Here is a 25,499-nt window from a genome sequence, read left to right on the forward strand (position 1 = left end):
ACTTTATTTGCATTGTGGGTAACTTTGTTTATCCTCTAATAATTTATCTTCTGTGAGTAGAAGTATATTTGTTAATTCATTTTTTGTCTTCAGTCGCCTATTAAACGATTTTTTACTTCTTTCAAAGAATCATGTTTTAAGTATTTAGATCTGATGACATTAACAAGACAAAGTAATTAATTGTTCTTTACTAATTTTATGACTTCTATAGACCTCTGAGATCGGCTGTATTTTTTTCCAGCCTTTTCTTCTATACTGGAAGATTTACATTCGTTGTGTTATAATTTTATTCTTAACGTTTTTGCAGCTGCAGCTACAGAACAATACACAATTCTGTGAATATCTGTAATTAATTTAGATTTCATCAACTCTCTTAGTACGATGTTGGTGTTAAGGGTATTAATTTAGTCCAACGGTGATTTTTTGGAAATTCTGGTTGTTTGACTGGGTCTATATCACCATATTCAGCTAATGCCTGAAAAAATTGTCTTAGTTCAACTTCTAATACATCGTCAATGATACTGTCAGTTATAACTGGATTATTTTATAACATTTGTGCCTCTTCATTTTCAGGTTTGGATAGTCAATTATACTCTAATAAATTTAATATTATACCCTTAGCCATGGGCGGAGTTAGGGGGGGGCTTGGGGGAGCTTAGCCCCCTTTAAAATGAAATTAGCCCCCCCAAAAAAATTGTTTAAAACGTAAAAAAACAGAAAGTATAAGACTTAAAGAATATGTGGTTGAGGCTTCCACTTCCGCAGTACACGAAGAAACGTTCTTAAATTCACCTTTGATAAAAAATGAGGCACAAAAGTTTTGGCTAATTTCAATTTATTATCGACAATATAATAAATCATCTAAAAATAAGATTTTCTTCCGAAAGTCAGAAATTAGCTAAATCTGTCTTCAATTTTTTGCAGATGGATTTTGATGGTAGTTTGGAATTCATTAAATTGTATGGAGATACCTTTTTAATCGATAAGGAGCTATTAAAAGCTGAAATGACCGTTATTGGGAATTGCATAAATAAAAGCCAGAGCCACAATATTACCATTTCTGATATTAAAGATGTATTAAGAAAAGAGACTTTTCCAAATGCATATACCCTTATGCAAATAGCATTAGTTTTGCCAATTTCTTCAGGGTCAGGATCGATTTAGTTCTTTAGCACTAACCACTCTTAGTATTGAAAGTGGTCTAACAAAGTCATTGTCGCCAGATGAAATTTTAAAAAAATTTTTAAAAAAAGGAAATCGAAAACTTTTATTAGAGTAGTTATAAGATAATTTTTTTGGATTTCATTTTATTTAAGGACATTTTAAATAAATTTTGCTTTTACTATTTTTGAAGAATTATTGCGTTTTATTAAAATGATATTGGTTTTGAAGATGGCAGACAATGGAGAAGTAATATCTAATTGTCGGATTTGCATTGTCTTAATTAATTTAAACAAAGTTAAACACGACGTTTTGGTTGGTAAGTATCTCCAACCATTATCAAGTGTAAACTGCTACACTTACTAATATAACATTTTAATATAATAATGGTTGGAGATACATACCAACCGAAACGTCGTGTTTAACTTTGTCTAAATTATTTAAGTCCGACAATTAGATATTATTTTTAATATAAATTTTAATTTTTTTTTAAAAACTAGCGACTTTTGACTTTTGCTGTGTATGCAATATACTCCAATATATATACAGAATGGTTCATACATTATGGATATTGCAATAAAATTCAGAAACGTGTTCCTTGGATGAAACCTAACATGAAAATAAAAGTAAAACAAATTCATGATATTATGTATATAGTACAGCAAATTAGAATAGAAGCTGTTTAAGACTATTCTTTTTTTTAATAATTTTAACGGCTTATAAGTGAAAATGAAAGTGCCCACCAAAAAATTTGTTACCTCCGGCGGCGCCTGCGGCGGACTTTTCTTTGATGGCCACCCTCTCACCAGTGGCGAAGCGTACGAGTAGACAAGGTAGACACTGTCTACCCAAAACTATCCAGTTATTTCTCATTAATTTATTACATAATTATTTCATGTAATTGTTAAATTTAAATTTAAAAAAAAATAACACAGAATGTAGTCGCTCTCCTTACTATTATTATATAGTATCTAAACGGCTATAATATCTATCTATCTATAATATCTAAGGCGCGCCCCGCCTGACGCACCAATTAAAATAAAAATGCAGGGCTGACACCCAATTAATATATACGAGCCCCAGGAAGACACATTGATATTTGTATTCCAAAATTTGGAGCATCTAATCGAACCATATACGCATCAAGCAGGTGACAGAGGTCCAGCCGCATCAGTATTCAGCCTATTACGTATGCAAAATTTACTCGCGGGAAAGACATTTGAGCTTTTGTCTATCGAAGTGGACCAGCTATTTTATTATGCTGTTGAGGGTTATTGTTTATGGACACGCTTGATCTGGTCGGCCGCAATACATCTTCAGTTTTGTTTTTTCATGAATCTGCATTTGGCATTTGGCGCGTGCTATTGTAATTTAATAATTAGTATTTTTATTTTTGGGTGTATAGAAAAGATTTTTTAGTGGATATTTTAGGGGTTATTTATGAACGACTGTTTGATATTGGTAATTGTATTTTAGTTGTGTTTTTTTTTGTAAGTAGTATTTATTTTTATCTATCTATCTTTTTATGCTAGTAGTAATAATTTTTTTCTTTTTTATATCACTACATATTTTTCTCTTTGAGTTAATATTTCATGCGCTTTCATTCTCTATTTCATTAAAGTGAATAATATTGAATACACATTTTTTTCTAATTAACAATTTTTGTTGTTTGTCTACCCGAAAGAAAAGTTCACGCTTCGCCACTGCCTCTCACCTCTTCGTGTAACTCTGCCCCTGGATGGGGGCTTTAGCCCCCCCATTTTTGAGGCTCTAACTTCGCCCATGCCCTTAGCTAAAAGAAGAGAAATTCTTTCTATAAAATTCTTATATAACCTTATTCATAACAAGATTGACTGTCCCATCCTTTTGGCTGGTTTGAATTTTCGGGTACCAAGAATAAACTCTAGGCATTTTAGATTATTTTATGTAAATCCCGTTAGGACTAATATTTTGTTTAAATCCCCTTTTAATATAATGTGTCAGAATTATATTAATAATAATTTGAATGAACGGTTCGATATTTTTGTTGACAGTTTAAGGTCCATTATAGAAAGTATAAGGTAAATAGGTGATGCAGTCTGTGTCAGTGAGTCTTTCTAGTATGTATATAGATAGTCTGTTTAAGTACATAGAATGTTAAGCATTTTGATTTTTCATTTTTATTTGGTAATTTTTTTTATTCTTTCCTGTAAACAAACCTGTTGGAAATAAATGCCTCTTTTTTTTTCATGGCTATCTTGCTGGACGTTTTTGATTTTCCTTCGGTTCCCTCCATTCATCTTTTATCTGATTAAGAGTCGCAATGGAGACTAAATTTCTCTTTAATAGAATGAAGAATTAAAACAACCGCCGAAATGTGTGTATTTAAAGTGTATAATGATGAAGACATTATGTAACAGAGACCCCACCTAAGGTTGTAGCGCGATGGTGATAATTAGTCTTATTGAAAAAAGACAATATGAAAGAGACGAAGTGTAATTTCTAAATTGTAGAAACTTACTATAATAATTCATAATAACATTCATAATTCGACATTTCATCATTAGTTAGTAAATGGCGATAAAATAGCGACTGGAGGCATGAGCAGTGTTACAGTTTGTCTAGCTAAGGAAAGGTACACCATCTGTTTCAAAGCTGCGCCAAGTTTTGTCCCCTAATAACGCGCGATTAGCGACAGTAGCGCGCCTTTTTTAATTTTAATTTTAGAGCACAGAGCACAAATATAAGAATTAACGCAACGGCACTGTTTATATGCAAATCGGGGCGATCGATACCGTTGCTTTGGCAGCGGCGTAAACAAATTTACTGCGCAACCGAGCCGAACAACACGTGCTGTACCTTTCCTTAGCAAGACAAAGTCTATACATTTTATGGTTTTCAGTTGATATCTGTAATGCTACCTTAATGAAGTTACTAACAGTTATGAAATTTTAATTATAATTCTAAAGCATTTATTATTTCAAAAGGCACTATTCGAGGCAATTTGTTTTTAGAATACTAGTTTAAGCTTGCTGGAGATTTGTCAAAACCATTGTGTACGAAATAGTTATTTAAAAAATAATAGTTTTTCATATCTTTGAATTTTAATGAAAGGTGCTTTAAATTGTTAAATAGAGTGGATAAAGTTTATTCTAAATTATATAATTTTGTAATTCTAAAAAAAGAAAAAATATTTCAGAGCTTCTGCATTTGCATTGAACGCTGATGGCTAAAATGTTGATACGCCAAAAATGCCTTTATCCCATATAAAACTACTAGTAAATATCAGGTGTCGCGGCATATTAACCGACTTAATCGCGTCAAACGGGCCTATATCCAATGAACCAATGAAATGGCTAGAAAGTTTCCGCGTAAATAAAAAGTTTCTTCGAAGACCGTTTAGTTGGTGTTTACTTTTTGTCACAGGAAGAGCTTATTAATTAATTTGCTCCTGCATAAATATTATTATAAACTGTTATAAATAAGTTTATTTAGTTTAGTGACCATGAATGAGAGTATAACTCCATCAGAGCCAGGAGAAGCTAGGCGAACTCCTGGAGATCGTCGCAAGTGGAAAAGAAACCTAGCAAAAGCTTATAAATGCAAGAGGCTAAGAATGAGGGACATCAAAGAATTTCATGCAAATTTTTACGCAACTCGCGAGAAGAACTCCCAGGATGCTTTTATCATCAAACATGTAAAGGTAACAACTGCAAAAAGACCACGTCCTAAAAAGAAGCCTACATCTACAAAGAAAGTTAGTACAAACTACTACATTAAAGTTTCCGGCACGAAGAAGTTTTGTTTACGTGTATGTCAGCAAACCTTTGTTGATATTCTTCAAATCTCACGGAAAAGAATTCAAGGCTTAGCTCGAAAATTTCTAAATACGGGTAGAATGCCAGTGGATAGGAGAGGTGGAGCAAGACCTAATCATCTCTATGACAGGAAGAAAACTGCTATTAGAGGGTTTATAGAAAAATTGAAAGGCTGTGAAAGTCATTATTCTCGAGGTAAGTCTGCAAACCGACGATATTTGCCTGGAAATTTTAGTATTAATAAATTATATCGAATGTACAATAATGAACAGCCTGACAAATTATTAAAATAAAAAAAACATTTTTTCAAAAGATTTTTACCACTGAATATAACATTGGCTTTGGCACGCCGACCACAGATGCCTGCTCTAAATGTATTGAACTTAAAGGTAAAGTTAAAAATGAAACCAATGCCCAAACGAAAAATAAATTCATGACTGACATGGCATTTCATAAAATGCGATATAAAGCTTTTTTTTGAAAACTGCAAGAAAAGAGAGAGGATCTTTTAACACTCAGTTTTGATTGTCAAAAAAATTTAGTTTTACCCAAGTTCAAGATCAGACGGCATACTATAGTCGACAAATTTACATTTACAATTTTTCCATTGTGAAGGGAAGCTCAAAAGACGGTTTGTCTCCTGAAAATATATTTTGTTATACTTGGATGGAGCACGAGCATAAAAAGGGTGCTAATGAAATTGCTTCCGCGGTATTTCATCAATTGTCGATCCTCGAATTATTGGTATCTGTTTCTACAATAAGGTTGTGTGCTAACACGATTATGATCGGAATGCTGCACTATTTTTTAGCTAAAGTCGCACCTCCAAACATTAAGGAAATACAAGTTATTTTTCCTATTACTGGACACTCGTTCTTACCCGCTAACCGCGTGTTTGCATGTATAGAAAAGAAATTGCGTAAGTTACCAGTGATAATAAATCCAAAAGATTATGAGACAGTTTTTTCAGAGCATTCTACTATTTTTAGGCCTGGAACTGACTTAAATATTTATGATTGGAAGACTCTCACAGAAACTTACTTTAAAAAAACTGGATCCTGGCACTTTAAATTTAATGAAGTGAAACGTTTTATCCTTACCAAATCTGCACAGCAAAATGTGTTGCTCCGGGGAGAAACATCTTATAATAGCGATATATCCACTGGAAAATTAATTGTAAAAAAAGGGATAAAAATTAAATCTGCTACATTGCCAGGTCAGATACCTATGGGAGTGGCACTTAAAGCAGTAAAGATTCAAGATGTTAAGAATCTTTTGAAAAAACACTTTGACGAAACCTGGACCACAATAGAGAAATGCTCTTTCTACCAAAATGTGTTAGAAACTATGACAGTAATTCATGAAGCAGAAGATCTTGAACAAGATGAGTTTTGTGAGGGACATGAAAATGAGCTTGCTGATCGAGTGTAAATTTGTCAAAATATTATTATGTTTCTTAATAATTTAGTTTTGTTTTCATTTTTTGACAGAGTTTTGTTTTTAATTTTTGTAAACACCTTTAAATAATAAAAATTAAAGGCGTTTTGGTTATTCATTAAAACTGCATTATTATATCAAAACAGCCTATATCCTTATGTGGCTGTGGCAAAGGTTCCTATATCCATTTGGTTACAGCAAATGGCCCTATATCCAAATTTTAAAGCTAAATAGCATTCTTTTCATGAATTTTCGGATTATTTTCACTGCTTATTTTAGTATTATGAGTTGCTATGAATTATTTATAATAATGATATAGGTTTTGCTACCTATACTTTAGTTGCTACAGTTTTTTTCATCTCCTGAGAAATTAGCGGAAGTGGATATAGCTCCTTTTGCAGTGAGATGCCTCAAATGATCCGTAAATAATTTTTTTTTAAAAAGTACATATAGAATTATTCAAAACTTATTCTTAGGACTTTTCAAAAAATTTCATTATTATCAAAATTGACATATTTCGCAAATGGTCGATGATTTTAAACAAGGTTTTCAATTATTAAGTTATCTAGCTAGGTAAGTCAATAACAAATATTTTTTTTCTAAACTTCAGTGACGCATTTTAACTTTGAAAATACTATACCATGATGGTAAATGATCTGACATGGTAACAGTGTATAAAATGCTTTTTATTTTAAACTATATGCCTACTTTATACTTTTTATATTTTGCTTGCATTTGGACCACCCTGTACATAGCTATTAGGCCAAATTGTCTGATGAATAATATTATTTTAAAATGAATTATTGTGATGTTTGGAATGTTAAAGACAACAAAGGTGAAGAAAAGCATAGTACTGTAATTATTTTGTGTGTGTTTAAATGTGAATTGCTATGTACAATACTCTTAAGACAAGTTTACCATTGGACACACTAGCCTTAAGATTAAGTGTTAATGGGTATGTGCTATTTTATGCAGAATAAGAAAATTGATATATATTTGAGGAAGAAGAATAGTTGAGCAGGGTGGGACTTAGATTAAGATTTTCTTATAAAAGTCCATCCCTCTAGAACTCTCCTTCTAAGTCCCACCCTCTCTCAGTAAATATGATACAAAAGGTTAATATTCACATTGTACACGATATTCCTAGAGTTTTCTAAACACCGATCTAATTCATTTGATAGCCAAATATATTTGAATAATCATAATGTATTTACAAAATAAAAATAAATAAAAAAATCAAATGCCACCCCTAGCTATATCGAGAGCTATGTGCCGAGTGATTGTGTGATTTTTTTGTATGGTAAGAACTTAACATCGAACCAAACTAGTTTCTTCATGTTACTGAAATTAAATTACATGGAAAAACTTTATATTATTAAAGTTAAGTTCTCTTCTCAAAATCACGCCTATGTTATTGTATTATTTTCCTTTTAAGATTAGTAACTTGTGAACTTCCAAGCACATGATACAATATTAATGTTAAATCCGCGTAAAGTGTGTACTCTAAAGTAAAAGAACACATTTTTTTACCTTTTTCTAAATCAATGATGTTTGTAATATACTCCCAATTATTTCTATAATATTTAAATAGTTATTAATATTGGACTTTTATGTTTATTAATTAAAAATGTATAAAACCAAACTAACTCACATTAGCTGCATTAGTTCGCCTTTAACAACACAACTAAAGATATTGTGCTCGTTTGGGCTAAGTGCTTTCCTTAAAGTTTTGATTTAAATTAACAACTGCCTAACTACTACTGACCCACCATTTTTGATCATTTACGCTCCCTGTTATATCAATTATTATTAAAATATTAAGAGCAATATTTAATACCAGGCAGGAATCACCTAGAGCCTGCAGTCTTATAAGAAACAACATTAATTATATATGTTTTTTCAGAATTCATGACACGGACCTTGTCGTAAATTTCGACATTGGGAACACCAATAAGACCATAGTAATTTCGTCAGCATATTTTGCTGGAGATGGCCACCAGCAGAAGTGAAAGAGCTGATTCATTATTGTAGCAGATTGCCTCTACCACATGGGAAAGTACAGATATAAACTTTAGAGAGGAGTGCCTTAAATACCTAACGACAACCGACCTTAAGGTTCTAAATGTGGGAACCACATCAACATTTATAACTAAATCAAGGTCGCAAGTATTGCATATTACTTTCGTATTGAAAATCACATCAAGGACTGGAGACTATTAGCTGAACCATCCTTGTCAGACCACAGGATTATTAAGTTCAAGATACATAACAGTAAATACAATCAACCAGTGAGGAGGGTTCCAAGAAAAAAACAGAATGGAAACTATGCAACACTAATCTGGTTAATAACTTAAACCATCTAAACTTAAACAGAACAGGATTCATAAGCTGTGGTGCACTCAGAAGCATAGGTGCAATATATAAAGCAGTTGAATCAAGCTGCTCAGTGACTAGTGAAAGACCCGTCAGAGACGCACGATGATGGAATACACACACACCTGGCAAAACTCAGATCAAAAGTGCGTCAACTTCTCAAGGCAGCGAAAAGAGATGAGAACTGGCAGGTATCCACTTAAAGGCTTGCTCTATATAATACAAAAATAAGAAAAACCAAAAAAACAGCACTTCAGAACTGTCTGTGTGGAAATCACTGACATTACAATTACAGGCACATAACGACCCTCAGAAAAGCCAGATGGTACTTACATGATGGGAGAGAAGCAAGCTTTATTTGTTCAAACATACTTTCCAAGATGCGAACATACACTACCGCTCAAAAGTATTTACCCACATATGACTGTTTTAAAGTTATAACTAAAAATAATAAACCTATCAGTTATTCTTATGAAACGGTTTATTTATAACAAAATGAATATAAACAATAAATTTTTCAATTAATTAAATTTAAGAAAATCAAACTTTGGATTCATCTACATGTCCGCCTCGATTTTTAAGGTAGTTTAAGGGAGGTATCTTGTACCACTCTTCTTGGATGATCCTCCACAAATCTTCTTTTGATGTGAGGTATGATTTTCGCACTTGTCTATCCAGTTCATCCCACAGTAATTCGATAGGATTGAGGTCCGGTGATTGTGGAGGCCATACCATAACTTTCAGAAGATGTTGCCTTTGTAATTGACCTAAATATTGCTTGCACAATTTCGACGTGTGCGTGGGGTCATTGTCATGTTGAAAGATAAAGTTTTCCCCAATTATTCGAGTACCAGAAGGAAGTATATTGTCACTTAAAATTGTTTTGTAACCCTCTTATCGAAGAATTCCCTCTATTCTAATTAGATCACCCACTACAGATCCTCCGAAACAACCCCACACCATCACCGAACCACCACCGTGTTTAACTGAGGCCACCGTACAGTTCTTAGCGACCCTTTCATTAGCATAACGGCGAACAAAAACTCGCCTCTTCGTTCCAAAAACCGCAAATTTCGACTCGTCACTCCAGAGAACTTTCTTCCAGTCATCAATGGTCCATTCTTGTGATTGGGCCCACTCAAGTCTTTTCTTCTTATTAACATTCTTCAGTAGCGGTTTTGATACAGCTAAACGTCCTTTAAGACCAGCATTATAAAGTCGCCGTTTTACTGTCGAAACACTGAATGCTTCTTTACGCTCCTTGTTAATTTTTGCTGTGATTTCAGGGGCGGTTTTGCTTGTAATTATAATATTTAAATCCTCCTTTGAACTTGTTGCCTTTGGCCTTCCCGATCGAGGTTTGTTGCTAATAGTCCCTTCTCTGGTGAATTTCCTAACATTATAATCGACAGTCCACCTTGAAATTCCCAAATCCGTCGAAATTTGATGATTAGTCTTTCCAGCCTTATTAAGTCCAATGATAATACCTTTTGTTTCTACCGATAACTCTTTTGTTTTAGCCATTTTAAAGAATGTTGAAAAACCAGCAAAGAAATGGTGACAATCGTCAATAAGCAAGCGAAATTATTTACCAATGTTACACAAAATCAATTCTTGAAGACTAAACACCTTTAAATGTTTCAAATTTCATCGGAAACGAGCTGTAAACAGATTAGTTTTTTAGAAGAAGTGCATATTTTCACTACATTGTTTGTTATTTGCAAGACTATTTTTAAATACTCAGTGTTTTTTAACGAACCATAGTTGATAGGTATGCTGTTTAAGCATATATGCAATTTACAAAAGAGATACAATCTAAATACAGGTATAAAGATAAGATTTTTGTAACTAATTTAAAATATTAAAAAGAATACACGGTGGGCAAATACTTTTGAGCGGTAGTGTAGGTTTGTATAGAGAAACTCCTATACAAACCACGCCAATCCTAAAAAAGAGAAATGGGAAATAAGAAGAACCGTCTTTACAGTGGAAAGGATGAAGTGGACAATAAAGACCTTTCAACTGTACAAGTCACCGGGAGTGAATTGAATTTTTCCTGTTCTCCTACAAAAGGGACAAGAAAAAATTCATCCTCACTCACCTGGGTAGAATAGGAATAGCAAAAACTAACTGTGTGTCAGTTAAAGTGTCGGGATACATTCTCTGCAGCTGGTGAAGGGCAAGAGTTACCTTCATACCAAAAATAGGAGAAAAGGATGGGACTGACCCCAAATCTTTTAGACCCACCCCTGCATCTTTTGTTCTGAACACAATGGAAAAAATTGTACACAACCACATTAGGCATAAAATTTTGGAGAGAGCACCTCTATATTCATGACAACATTCTTATAGAGCGGGCAGATCTACAGAAATCGCACTATATCAGCTAACACAAATCATTCAGAGAAGCCCGAATGAAAAAGAGATAGTCCTCTTCCCTTTGCTAGATATACCTGGAACTATTAGATGTTCGCACGTCATATGAAGTGGTCAAAAATCATAGTCGTAGAAGTCCTAGAGAAAAGAAATTTGAATAAAACTAATAAAATAAATTGGTTGCCACACGTACAGATCAGACAATTATGGGTGAACAGACCACAAGCATCAAAACAAGGAGTAGTCGATGACGAACTATTTTAAATATTGAAAAACCACGGAATGACCTGCCTAGGATTTGCTGATAACATCGTCATTATAGTCAAAGGCAGATACGAGGGCTCATTGTACGACCTTATACACAGAAGCCTAAGAATTACGGAAGAATTTAGACATCAGTAAGACTGAGCACTATTTCAGTAAAAACTACAATTGTGCCAATCACTCGTAAAAGGAAAATGCAAGCCACTAGGGATGTCTACCTGGGCGGACAACTTGTACATACATCGAATAAAGTAAAATATTTGGGAATGACACTGTATAGCAAAAGTTTAGTTGAAGTAAACATCTAGAAATTATAGTAAATAAAGCCACTAAAGCCATTATGATCTGTAGAAAGCTATCAGGAAAAACCTAGAATCATGGTAAAACCCATAAATAGTATGGGATAACTCAACAAAGTTAAGCATAATAAGGCGTAGACTTGACAAATTGTACAAAGACTCACGTGCGTATTCCTCACAGAAGCTTTGAAAACATGCCCCACAGCAGCTCTAGAGGTTATAGTATACCTAGAACGGCGCTAAAGGGCGCTGCTAAAGGGCCATGTGTAAATTGGTTGTAATTGGCTTTGCGAACAGCAAGTCTGGACGTCTCAAGTAAGATCTATTCCCCTGCTAAATCTTTTTAAGGACGACATAACTAGAGAATATCACTTTGTGAAGAATTTCACTACAAAAATTGATACCAAAGGGACTGAAAAAATAGAAAATGCATCCAATCAGTCAAATACCATCAAATGAAACACATATTATTCTAAAACCGAAAAAGGAACATGTACAAGTTGAGTATTCGGGCATGGTACCAAATACTGAGAGTTGCTTGACGCCAGCGTCTTTCAAGCAGAAATACACGCTATAGCAAGATGCAGTCAATTAATCCTGGACAGACAATATCTTAAGCAGAACATTGCAATCTTCACCGACAGTCAAGCGGCCATAAGAGTCATTAGTTCTAAAATGGCAAGAGAGTGCTTAGGGAAACTTAATGAGTTAGGAAAGAAAAATAAAATTACAAGATTTTGTGTATGTGAGTACACCGGCGTGCAGGGTATTGAAGAAACCGAGTAATGAGAAAATGAAAGAAAAACATGTTAACAAAAAAGGTTTCCGGCTCTCAGTTTGTGGATCCGAAACTTTTCTGCAGCATAGGCCAAAATACTCACCTACAGGATCTTGCAAAAATAGAGAAAAAACTCAGAGAACGCTTTTAGAATGATCATCCCAGGTTGAGGCAATCCACAATGTTCCTTGCAACCATTGACCTAAAAAGATTTAAAGCTTAGGTATGCTTAACTCAAACTAAACTACGCATTCTCACAAGGGGATTGTTGCCTTCGAGGACACCGCAGGAAATGAAAACTAGAACAGACAAGTGAATGCTGCTTTCGCAGGGAAAAAGAAGAGATCCCAGAACAAATAGTAAATGCATGCGAAATTGTTGCCGAAATCCGTGATCTATATCTTGGTAGCTATGAAGTTTTAGAAGAGCAATAAGTTTTATCTAAGTAACAGAAAATATTACAGAGTAAAAATACTTTGGACTTTGCTGCTGTCCATTATAGTCTATTCACAACCAATAAACTAGACGTAAAACCTGTTAGTTGTATATGAACTGTTTTAAATAGTAAATTTTATTTTGATGTTAGCGATGTAATATTTTATCTCATTTTCCATGAAAAATTTACGCGAAAGTCTTTCAGCTTATTCTAAGGTGGAAGAATAATATAAAAAAATTATACTAAAATGAAAATCCTATGGTACAATAGGGTTAATTTTCATACTGATTCAAATCCTATAATTATTTTTAAGCGTAAAAATTCCAAAAAAGACGTATAAATATTGTATCATTTGATTGGGAATTTATTTTGATATTTTCTAATTTAAATACTTATTTTATTGTTCTTTAAAGGAAAATAATTATAATGTCCCTAGTCTTCTTCTTTAAACCAAATGTGATTTTATCAAAACTTACCTAAAAATGAATATAAACAAAATGAGCAACGAAAAAAATATTGCCACGTTGTCCATTGTGCGCAACATAACAAAAAGTTGCCGCCTCAAGTTTGGCATAAATCGAACTAATTTTAATATGCGCAATAGTCTAAAAGTGCGCAACACAGATAAGCCCGAGTCTGTGTGCACCTCCCCATCTTGATTGGTAAGATTCCGAAATATTTCGATTGCACTACAAAAATCAAACTAATATTTTAAGGAGAGAATAGAAAGGAAATTCTTACCTTAAAACTACAATGACCCCATCGAAGACATTAAATCCATTCGAAATATACCCAAAAGGGCCTTCAGCCAAAATCTTAAGTAACATTTCAACAGCAAAAACCGCAGAAAAAATTACGTTGGTCACTTCAACGCAGTGGGTCAACCAATCGGATTGTTGATGATGTTCTATACCCATTGATAGAGTATTTATTAAAATGGCTAATAAAATACTATGTTGGAATAGTTTATGTTCAACCAAAATTTTTATGTACATTCTAAACATTCGTAAGCCTTTTACGAAACCTTTTATTATCATGCACAAACAAACGTAGAACTTCGAGCGTTTCTCGTTTTTGTATTCGGACTCACAGTGCCACATATCCATGCAACAACTGAAATCCTGGAAAAAAATAGTCATTTTTATTCAAGATTATATTAAAATAGTCATTATTATAGTCAAGATATTTAGAAATGCCTTTATTTTTAATATTAAGTTTGTTGCAGTTCATTTTTAACTAAATGTCACATTAAATCAGAGAAAAATGTTGCAAATGACTTCACTGGAAACCCTTACTTTTGAGAAACATTATTTTTAAGAGAAATAAAAGAATCCTTATACAAATCTGCTAAGATGTAAGGACTAATATTATACAGGGTATTTTCAAAGTTAAGTCTTTTATTTGAACTGTTTGTAGGACTCATCAAAAGGATATACAAATAACATATATAAAAGTTGCAAAATAAAGATAGTGAAACATTAAGAACTGAAAAAAAAATGTCGTTCTTTGTTTACTACATGCCGTTTGTACTCGGAAACGTTTCCTTTAAGAAATCATCCAGCCCATGCAATGCATGTTTGTAAATCTAGTTAGTAGACTTCGTGACAATCGTGACACAGAGTATTTAAAAGAACAACAAGGAGACCACGCTGGAACAGATTTGAAATGTTACAAATTAAAGGAGACAATGATCGAAGATGACCCAACAATGAATAGCTCTATAGTAGCTCAAGTTGAACTTTTTTATAGTAAAGTTTGGAAGACAATACGATAAGAACAGTATTATCTTTATCATTATAAATGGATACAGGCGTTACAAGCAGAAAATTATCCTACAAGAGTTGTATTTTGCCAGTGGCTTTTAAAACAGTTGATTAAATTGATTTTATGTACAGACGAGGCCACATCTACATGAGACGGAATGCAAAATTTCCATAACTGTGTAACTTGTTTGGGTTGGTGTGGTAAATGGCGTACTTATTGGACCCTTCTTTATTCCACCTCGAATAACCAGTGAAATATATTTTTAATAAGATGAAGTAACTCTCTTATGATGCAACTTTTATATACGTGATTTTTGAGATAGTAACTTCTGATGACTAGTTCTACAAGGTGTTGAAATAAATGACTCAACTTTAAAAACACCCTGTGTATGTAGATGCTAGAAAAAAATTAATCCTCTAACATATGTTTTTTGATAAATTTAAATAAATTCATTAAACTTTACATACCTCTTCATTATTCTCATTCTGCATACAACAATAATCTTCTTTTTTCTTTCGAGTTGTAATGCCCTTAGAGAGTGAATCGAAAAACGAATCCAACACAACTGGACCGGTCGGTAAGGCGGCATTTATTGCCCCTAAAGCCAACAGTTCCTGACAAGTCAAGGCTTCACCATTCATCAAATTGCTGCACTCTTCCGCAATTTGTTGTTTGGTCTTTAACATTTCTTGTGCATTCGTTGGGGCAGTTATTTGCCAAATATTTCCATCTCCTTAAAAATCAATTTTTTTTTCAAAAATCAAATTTTTCATTAAATATTCCAGTCAAAGATGAGACGTTTTGCCTACCCGCTTGTGTAGTTTTTTCACTGGAGCAAACATTTTTTTTGTCCATATGCTCCGATAAAAAATTTGTAGAGGAGGCGGTATGAGAAACGTTTTGTCCGTGCAGTAAAATTATGTCGCTAAACATTACTGAAGAGCGACGTCGATTATTTTGAAGAGTGTTGGGCAATAGTAAATTGGTCGCACTCTGAAAAAATTGATTCATAAATCTGCCCGATTAATCTTAGTATACTTACAGTAGCGTGACTAGTAGTAATATCCTGATTAGAAATAGCAGAAATCTGATTTAGTCCAACGACAGACACGCCAACATCATCACCTCCACGCAAATGGAACTCAGGATCACTTAAGCAAATTGAGTTTGCGCGTGACACTTCACGTGTACTACAAGCACTTTGAGGCAACTAAAAACATATTTTTAACCATCTAACCCTTCGAAATTATTACATCAAGCTTACAGCACTTTTCACTTTAGGACAATTTGGATGATGTCTCTTGGTATGGTTCAGTTTTATAGTCTCGCCCATTGAAATCTTCTTATCCCTTCTCAAATCTCTTCTTACTCTATACAAACGGATTTTTTTGAGTACCCTCCTCTTGCTGCGTCTACATATGTGTGCAATATACTTTACTATCTCAGCATAGCAACTGGTTGGTTCACTGTTATTGGTGGAAGAAGCAAGAGTACTACTACTTTGAAATCGTGCTCGCTCGAGCCGCATTCGTTCCATTTCGCGTTTTTTTGTTTCGGAAAATTGGGTGGCGATTACGACGAGACAGAGGTTGATCATAAAAAAGGAACCGATCTAAAATCGTGATTTTTAAATTAACATCCAAGTTGCAATAAGTAAAACAAGTCAAAACTTCATAAGAACATTCTATTATAAGCCTTTGAGTTTTCAGTTATTTTGGAAAATAATAAAACTAATAGACTAACATACTTTATTCATAAATAGACATAGCATGTTTTGTTATTATTTCAAAATAAACTATATACGCCATATTTTTTTTGAATACAGGGTGTTTCAGAACTATGGGATCAAACTTCTGGGGGTTGTTCAGTGCAACAGAAGAATCCATTTGAGTATAGTAACTCATGTCCGGAAATGCGTCACTATGCCACTACGGCCCTAAGACGCGTTAAAATTTATAAAAAACATTAATTACCTAAATAGGATCTGCTGCTTTTTTTTTTACCTTTTGTACATGATACCATAACAACAATTGTTTAAAATCAACGCTTATCAATGTCAATTCTCAATGTCATGTTTAAAAATTTTATAGCTTACAATTTTTAAACATTTATTGCTAATGGAAAACTTTACCAATCAAAAATTGGCAGATATGCATTTGGCATACGGAGCAACAAACTGCAATGCACGAGCAGCATCGCGGTTGTATCATGAACGTTATCCCGAACGACAGCATCCTGGATACAAAAAGGTTATTGCGGTTCATCGGCGGATCGCTGAGACAGGCATGTTTAAGACCAAGATGCATGATACTGGTGTTGCTCGAACCGTAAGAACGGTCGAATTTGAAGAAGAGGTGCTTCAGCGAGTTGCCGATGAACCATCAAATAGCACACGTGACGTCTTTAAGAATATGAATACGAGTAACGCTTCTGTCTGGCGGGTACTACACGAGCAACGACTCCATCCTTACCACTTCCAGAAACTTCAAGGTATGACTGCAGCCGATTATCATTCTAGAGTTCAATTTTGTCGATGGCTTCTAGATCACATCATTACACAACCAGATTTTTTACGATATGTTTTGTGGACCGATGAAGCCTCTTTCACAAGAGACGGTATTTTTAATAGTAGGAATAGCCATGTTTGGGACGAAGAAAATCCTTATGCAATTTTTCCAAGAAAACATCAGAATCGTTGGTCTGTCAACGTATAGGCAGGCATTGTTGATGATTATTTAATTGGGCCATACCTTCTACCGGAACGGTTAACAGGACCTATTTATCTGCTTTTCTTGGAGGAAGTTCTCCCAGAACTCCTTGAAAATGTTCCACTAAACGTTAGACAGCAAATGTGGTTTCAGTATGATGGAGCGCCGGCTCACTTTGCTGTACAAGTACGCGAGTATTTGTCTCAGCGGTTTGGGCACCGTTGGATTGCCAAAGGTGGAGCAGTTTCTTGGCCTCCTAGGTCACCCGATTTAACGTCGCTTGATTTTTTCTTGTGGAGACATGTAAAGTCTTTAGTCAACGAAACTCCAGTAGAATCAGAGCTAGACTTAATTGGACGAATAACAGCAGCATTTGGAATCATTCAAAACGAGGATCAAATTTTTAGTGTAGTCCGCCGAAATCATGTGCGGCGTTTAAATCGGTGTATTGAGGTTGGAGGATGATATTTTAAACAATTGTTGTGATAGTATCATATACAAAAGGTATACAATATTTTTTCTAAATTTAAACGCATCTTAGGGCCGTAGTGGCATAGTGACACATTTCCGGACATAGGTTCCTATACTCAAATGGATTCTACTGTTGCACTGAACAACCCCTAGAAGTTTGATCCCATAGTTCTGAAACACCCTATATATTATTATCATATTTTTTTCTGTAAAATATGTATATATAGAATATACAGGGTGAACCATGGAAAATATACAGTAAGACATTGCAGGGTTGGGAAGAAAGAAGAGATCCAAAAATACGTCAAGTGAGTTTCTGAGGGGAACAAGTTTTGACGTAAAAAGTGAAAGTCAAATGATACCTCATTTAAAAGTGCTTTTAATTATTTCCTATACTTTGCTGCCTAGTTTTTGAAAATTGATCCACACTTTTAGAAAATATCGAGTTAATCTATTGAACAATAATATCACGAAATTGAGGACGCTGAGAAACCAGCTGATTCCTCGTCATTCCGAAATGACACAAGTGGCACACCACACGACGTCTGGAAGGTCAGCTAATCTTGCGGTATCATGGTCAGCCGAGTATATAAGGAGCCGATTCGTCACTGGAAGTAAGTTAACAGTTCAGTCGCAATTTGGTTCGGAATATTGGCATGAGATTTAATTCGGACATAAATAGTAGTAAGTGAATACTGTGAAGTATATATTTCAAAAATTCGTAAGTCGTAGTGTGTGATAGTATGTAAATAAACTAGTTGACTATTGTCGATTGTTTTAATTCACACTTAACAAACGTTAAAACCGCTACAATACGTTTGACGAAAAATGCAATTGGGTTTAATTTTACTTCAAAAGTTATTGTATTAGTCAAATGCAGTCCGCCAATTTTTCAATTTCAATATATTGTCGTACACTTTAAAATATTTTTGGGGTCACTTCGCGACATTCGTCAATGATTCGTGTTTGCAGCACTTCCAATGCTTAGGTGGAGTACTGTAAACTTTGCTTATAAGTGCCCCCTATATATAGGTAAAATTTACCATCTCCATTCTTTTTGAGAATCTGATCGAAATCTGGTGACCGAAGGGACTATTCAATTACACCCCTTCATCCAATCCAGTAATGTGACACGTGTGATTTTAATAGATGCGCATTTCGCGATTAATTTGGAGGAGCTTCGTCTTTTTGGAAAACAGTTCTTGTTCATTGCTGCCATTGAGTAGGTCTTTATGATATTTCTAGAGCCAAATCGATGGAATTTTGTAATAAATTTAAGTAAATATCGTCTATTAAATTTAAGGAAAAAAGAACCTACTGTATCGATATTGGCAACGCCACGAGGTATGACGCAAGTGGGCACACCGCACGACATCTCTGAAGACGCGTGGAGAGTTAGCGAGTCTTCGGGAACAGTGGTCTGCCGAGTATATAAGAAGCCCCTTTCTCTTACAAGGATGCCACTTTTATTTTTTAAATATTTATTAAACATAGGTTTATTTAGTACAAGATGTAAGGGCTGCCTCTATTTGTTATGAACAGAATATATTTCGTGTACATTTTTCGTTAAAACATGTTTGTAAGCATGCGGTTAATTAAACAGCTTCGCAACTCAATTTCTACTCATTCTGACAATTAAATATACCAAAACTTGAACATTTAATAGGTTCAATACATTTAACCGTAACTAGTTGACCCATGAGCACGAACCCGAGAATTGCGACTTGGATTTGTTAAAAAATGGACTGCAAATTGGATTTTACTAAAAAATTCTTTTCCACTCTGTGATGCCTTTCGGTATGTTTTCGATGGGCTCCTTGTATCTTGGTATACTATCTGTGGTAAAGTCGATTTAATATATATGTCATTTGGTGTTATTATATATGTTATATGTCATAAAGTCAATTGACATAGAGTTTCAACAAAGGATTCAAAATGTTACCTATAAAAATGTAGAAAAAAGAAAAATTAAAGAAAGAAAAAAGTCAGACAAATTTAGTTCACATTGCAATAAAAAAAGCTAACAAATAGTTCCCTTTTCATTGTCGAGGTAATTCGAGAATAAGGCTGACTGAAAGTCAAGCAGGTTATGATAAATTGTTTGGTGTCAGAAGGGCAACTTGACTTTGTATGTTATTGTTAAAAATATATATTGGTCTTATCAAGACAACAAATAACCTTATTTTTCTAATTTAAAAAAGAGAAAATGAGCTACTAAATAAAAAGAAGCGATATTATTAAATGGTATATAAGAGGTAATGAAACTGCACTAATATACACACACAATTATGATCGCCGACAGTCATTCTACTAGCTTTTAAATGATTATTTTAACATTTATGGTTAATATAAGTTTTCTCAAGTCTAAAAATAATAAAAGCCAATAATTACTAAATGAAGGGACAACAGCAATCCATGTCTTTAAATTTATTATATTATTGTCACAAAATATGTAATAGTTCTTAGACTCTTAGGTATTGAAATAATATGAAACTAAAACATAATAAATATTAATATTACCTATAAAATATTTTTAATTGAAAAAAACGCGATATTCTGAAATGTAAAGTAAACAAGTGAAATAAAATACTTAGGGGTTATCCTAGATAGTAAACTCAGCTGGAAATATTTGAAAAGCTGTTTGAAAAGCCATTATGGTGTGTAGGAATCCTGCTGGTAAAAACTGGCGATTCAATTTCAAATTATTGCAGTAGATGTATAACATGTTGGTAAAACCCCTTATCACTTAAGAGGCAGTAGTTTGACATGATGTTACGAGATTGACGAATGCGTGTATTACAGAAGCTATGATAATATCCTCAATAGGTGCTTTAGAAGACATCATTGATCTTACACCTCTACATCTTTTAGTTGAGGGACCTACAAAATGTCTATGTTCATACTATCTACGATAAGAATGAAAAATAAGGGCTTCATCGATCAGAGATCCCAGAGACAATATATCCCATTAGTGGGTCTTCCTAAAGACGAAATCAGGAAGAAATATCAATCTAAGAAAAAGTTCCTCAAAAAAATCGTTACTAGAAAATTTTGGGGAAATGGGAAGTGATTGGGTACACTGACACTCAAAGGAAATACCATTAAATGGTACACATATTGTTTACGGACGAACGAAAGAAGTTAATTGGCGTTTTTGGGCCGCACACTTAACACTCAGAGTTGCTGAGTAAACACATTAATAAATTTTAAGTGGAAATACATGCAAATGAATTGAATTCAAAAGAAACTATCTGAGACAGAATATCTCAATTTTCAGCGACAGTCAGGAGCCAAATCAGAACTAAGCTCATATGTCATAAGATTCAAGATTGTTTAAGAAAGCTGAATGAGGTAGGAAAGAAAATCAACATTTCTATAATACTGATTTCTGATCACACAGGAGTAAGGTAAGAAAGCGCCGATCAGGCTGGCTATTTATCCTACCTGAGCCTTTATACGATACGAGCAAGAGTTTATTTACAGGGTGGTTCACTTAAAAGTTCGCACGCTAAAAACTCTTTTTTCTTTAATACTGTTTTGCTTTAATTTCTGCAAGAAATTGTCAATGTATAGGGTCAAGTAGATATTTTTCAAAGTTTAAGCAATTCAACGACTACAAAGAGCTGAGCGTTTATAAATTATTCGATTGCAGAGACTTTTCAAATCGTGGATACGTACTTTTTATGTCCATATGTACACTGTTACTAAATTAACGTATTTAATACATACTTTTGGATAAGTAGGTAGTACGTATATTAGTTACGTCATGCGGACGTACATACAAGTAAAAATAAATAATTAGAAAATGTTTTAGCTTTTATGGATTATACACGAATAAAAAAAACACATAATTTTTTGTTATATAAGACCCAATAATATTAAAAAACTATATACCAGGAAAGAATTTATTTTTAAATACTTCTAGATTCTACGTTCAATATTTTTAATTTCAGTAGGCTAAATAAAGAAAACACAATTTACATCCTTCTTTGCTTTGATAGTGAGTATTTGTCATATTAAGACATATGAAGTATCTAGATCAGTTGCAAAAGCAACCTAGTGTTTTTCTTGCCCACAATGATTGTCCAATAAGTAATTGGCAACATGATTGTGCGATTTGACCAGCACGTATCTCATTGTATCCAAAAAGCTTATCTTAGACTTAAATTATTAAACAGCAATCGATACATTATATCGCAAAGATTAACAATTTTATGTAACGCTCTTGTTCTATCTGTGTTTAACTATGGAGATGTGGTTTATGGAAACTGCTTGGCATAAATTCAAAAAAAAACGTATACAAGGAGAGCAAAATTTCTATTTGCAGTATATCTACGGAATCCGTAAATATGAAAGAGTTTCTTATAAACTCCCTGAAACAAAATGTGCATTGTGCAAACACTGTGCATCTTTTTATAATAGGTTGTTATTTTATAAGACATCTATATATCTTTACAATAAAATTGTAATTTCACGAATCTTCTAACATAAAATCTTTAATTATTATTTACAGCAGGAGACTTGAGTAAAAAAAATACGCCTATATTAAAACTTCAAACATCTTTTTCTTCAAACTTTTTAAATCTGTCTTCTTTCTATTTGCTATTTTAAAATATATGCCCTATTATTAATTGAAAATTGATAATATATATTTAGTTATGTTTTGTAAGATTTTTCTCTTGAATTATATTATAATTTTTTTTTTCTGTTTTAGCTCGCTGATAGCGGTGTTGTCAATTTCATCGTCCAGGAGGAAAGACCCAATGCGTTAAGGTTTTTGGACAGTGTTAAAGGGACAATTCCAGTGGATGAAATAACTAGAGGGAGTATATATACATTATCTTGCCTCCATTGTTGTTTTATCTCGTGAGCTAGATCTGCGTATTTAGCAAGTTTAGTGTGTGTCGTTTCTAGGATATTGTTGGTATTTGGCACTGCTATGTCAATTAGAAAGGGTTTCTTTTGAGCTTTGTTTATTAAGATTATATTGGTCTATTTGAAGTCAGCGTCCTATCGGTCAAAACAGTTCTATCCCAGTAGAGGCGAAATTCGTCATTTTCAAGTACAGTTTCTGGTTTGTGCTGGTAATAGGGGCAAGTTTCGCCAATTACATGATAAAGTTTTGCCAGTTTTTGATGAATAATTTTTGCCACACAGTTATGTCGGTGCAGATATTCGGCTGCTGATAGAGATGTGCATCCTGATGTTATATGTTGAATTGTCTCCGGTAAATATACGCGCAGGCATTTTCTACATCGATCGTCGATTACTTTCTCATCTTTAGTAATGTACTTAAGGTAATTTCTTGTAGATTAGTTAATTAATTTATTTTATTATTATTATTATTATTATTATCATTATTATTATTAAAAAAACGGTGTTTTTTTTATATTTTCTTAAACTTTTTTTTTCTATATATCAATATAATTTTAATTTTTATTAATGAGTTATTTTTTCTTCCAAATATTTTTTACCACACAAAAAAAATAAATCATATTGTGGGATTCAATTGTTTAAAAACGTATAACCAATTTATATTTAAAAAAAATATATATTAAATTTCAGTTCCTAGTACGTTTCTAAACGAACTGTTTTATTTTGCCGACAATTCGGTGTAGCGGCGAAACACATAAGAGACCGCTTTTAGTTTTTCGCTAAAATGCCGACGTTTACCTTCTTTGATAATAATTTTGACCGCTAAACGTACGGTAGTTGAATAGTTGGCAGGGTAGAAGAAAGACGACGACACGATCAGTAGCCCGATACGCGAATTTTTATATTTTTACGGGCAAGTTAAGACGGGGTTACTGTGCTATTAAATTAAAAGATGGGAATAAAAGATAAGACCCGTGTATCTTTTGTTCCAAAAGACGCAAGACGTTTGCGCATTGTTTTTTATTGAAAGACGTACCAAAAGCCAACTAAAAACGTAATTTTTCTCATATGTTATTTAAAGAAGTTAAAACGTTTAAAGAAGTTTATACCTTAGTGCCATACTTACCGGAAATTCTTACATGTGAACCAGTGTTTTGTTTTTTAACTATTCCACTGACAATAAACATAGTAAAGGATTCAGTGCTTTTTTTTTAATTGAAACCCCTAGACAACAAGAAAAAGCCTACAATATTATATCCAATACACGACGTAAAAGTACCTACGTATGGACCTTTAGGACGTAGTGTCCTAAAAGTACGTATATATGTAAGCGGATTTCTTAAAAAACATCTCCAGATCGCCAAAGAGCTGATCCAGCAGAATTGCCGAGCACGGCAAGAGGCGGGAAATGCGACACGGTACTTCTCAGACCCCGGCCTGACGCGGTCGCGAGAATAAAATAAGTTGAATTGTCAAGTTGGCAAATTAAAAGTTGGTTTTGTGAATTTAATGACTTATTTAAGGCTATCAACCCCAAAATATTACTACTGTTTACATATATAACGTAGAATCCTGTGGAAAGTGGACGTCCAATATACGCCCATAGTATACGTACCATAAAGACGTAATACGTCTTTTGAGGTACATACTGTGTACGTACATTATGTCGTGGAGTACATACAAAATAAATATTTAGTACATATCTGTGCATACTTTAGTACGTATCTGTGCTGTTGAAACTTTTTGTTATTTACTTTAGTTTTACAATAATTGTTTTAAGTGTAATTGCAAACGATACATGCCATATTACTGACTTTTGTATTATTTCATATTAATTTATAAAGTGAAACTATTTTAGTATGATTTTATATTATTATTTTTAAGCCATTTAGTTGTAATAATCTAATGAATAAAATTCAGTAAAGTACCTACAATCTAATAACCAAAATATTATCGCACTTAACTGAATAATAAAACAGATTTAAAATTTTGTTCAAAATTATGTCCATCTATTCGAATACAACTATCAAGACTTTTAATAGATGAGTTTGGGTCTCTTGTAGGACGGTCCATGCTGTACTAATGTTGTTAATTAGATCAGCTATATCTTCGATAGATTCTTCATAGACAACATTCTTTAGGTAATCCCAAAGAAAATAATCTCATGCTGTAATGTCCGGGGACCTCGCCGGCCACCTCACCAATCTATTAGGACCAAACTATCTGTTGAATTTCATTGTTACTGTTTCAGCGTTATGTGTAGGCGGTCCATCTTGCTGTAGCTCCATATTCATTCTAGTTTCAAAAGGCACTTCTATTAGTTCCGAAAGTGTAATTTGAAGAAATCTTAAATACCGACGTGCACTTGAAGTTCCTTCGTAAAAGTGAGATCCATTTGATTAAAATGCCGCACTAAACATTCACACCAAAAATTCGTTGAAAGAGTCTCTTTGTAGAATTCTCCAGGAAGAACTTAAGGTAACACCGGTATTTTATTTGATTTCTCATAGGGATATCGTAAGGTTATTACCAACGTACTGAATTACAGCAGCAGTATTTTTTTCATTATTTGTAGCATCTTGTTTCTATCTCTTTTAGGTTTTATAAAGCTGCTATATTGTCTTAAATTTTTAGAGCAACTTTTTGCATTGGAGACTCTTCTATGCGACGCTTTTTACTTCAACTTCTATAATTGTACCTGCATTCTCTAAACACCTACGTAGCCGTCGATGGACACCTCTCCGACAAATTTAACATTAA

At 33.6% G+C, this 25,499-nt stretch overlaps 1 protein-coding gene across 2 annotated transcripts in view; it reads right to left on the bottom strand.

Moving 5' to 3' along the window:
* Positions 1 to 25,499, bottom strand: part of LOC126745146 (voltage-dependent T-type calcium channel subunit alpha-1G-like) — a 111,149-nt gene that overhangs the window by 50,460 nt on the left and 35,190 nt on the right. For both annotated transcript variants that reach the window (XM_050452866.1, XM_050452867.1), the window contains exons 9-14: positions 15,950 to 16,297; positions 15,728 to 15,895; positions 15,495 to 15,678; positions 15,153 to 15,418; positions 13,663 to 14,042; positions 13,398 to 13,610 (exon numbers count right to left, since the gene is read on the bottom strand). In XM_050452866.1, the coding sequence (XP_050308823.1) occupies positions 13,398 to 13,610; positions 13,663 to 14,042; positions 15,153 to 15,418; positions 15,495 to 15,678; positions 15,728 to 15,895; positions 15,950 to 16,297 (1,559 nt within the window). The remainder of the gene's footprint in view (positions 1 to 13,397; positions 13,611 to 13,662; positions 14,043 to 15,152; positions 15,419 to 15,494; positions 15,679 to 15,727; positions 15,896 to 15,949; positions 16,298 to 25,499) is intronic.

Source organism: Anthonomus grandis, chromosome 15 (assembly GCF_022605725.1).
Source record: "Anthonomus grandis grandis chromosome 15, icAntGran1.3, whole genome shotgun sequence".
Classification (NCBI taxonomy): domain Eukaryota; kingdom Metazoa; phylum Arthropoda; class Insecta; order Coleoptera; family Curculionidae; genus Anthonomus; species Anthonomus grandis.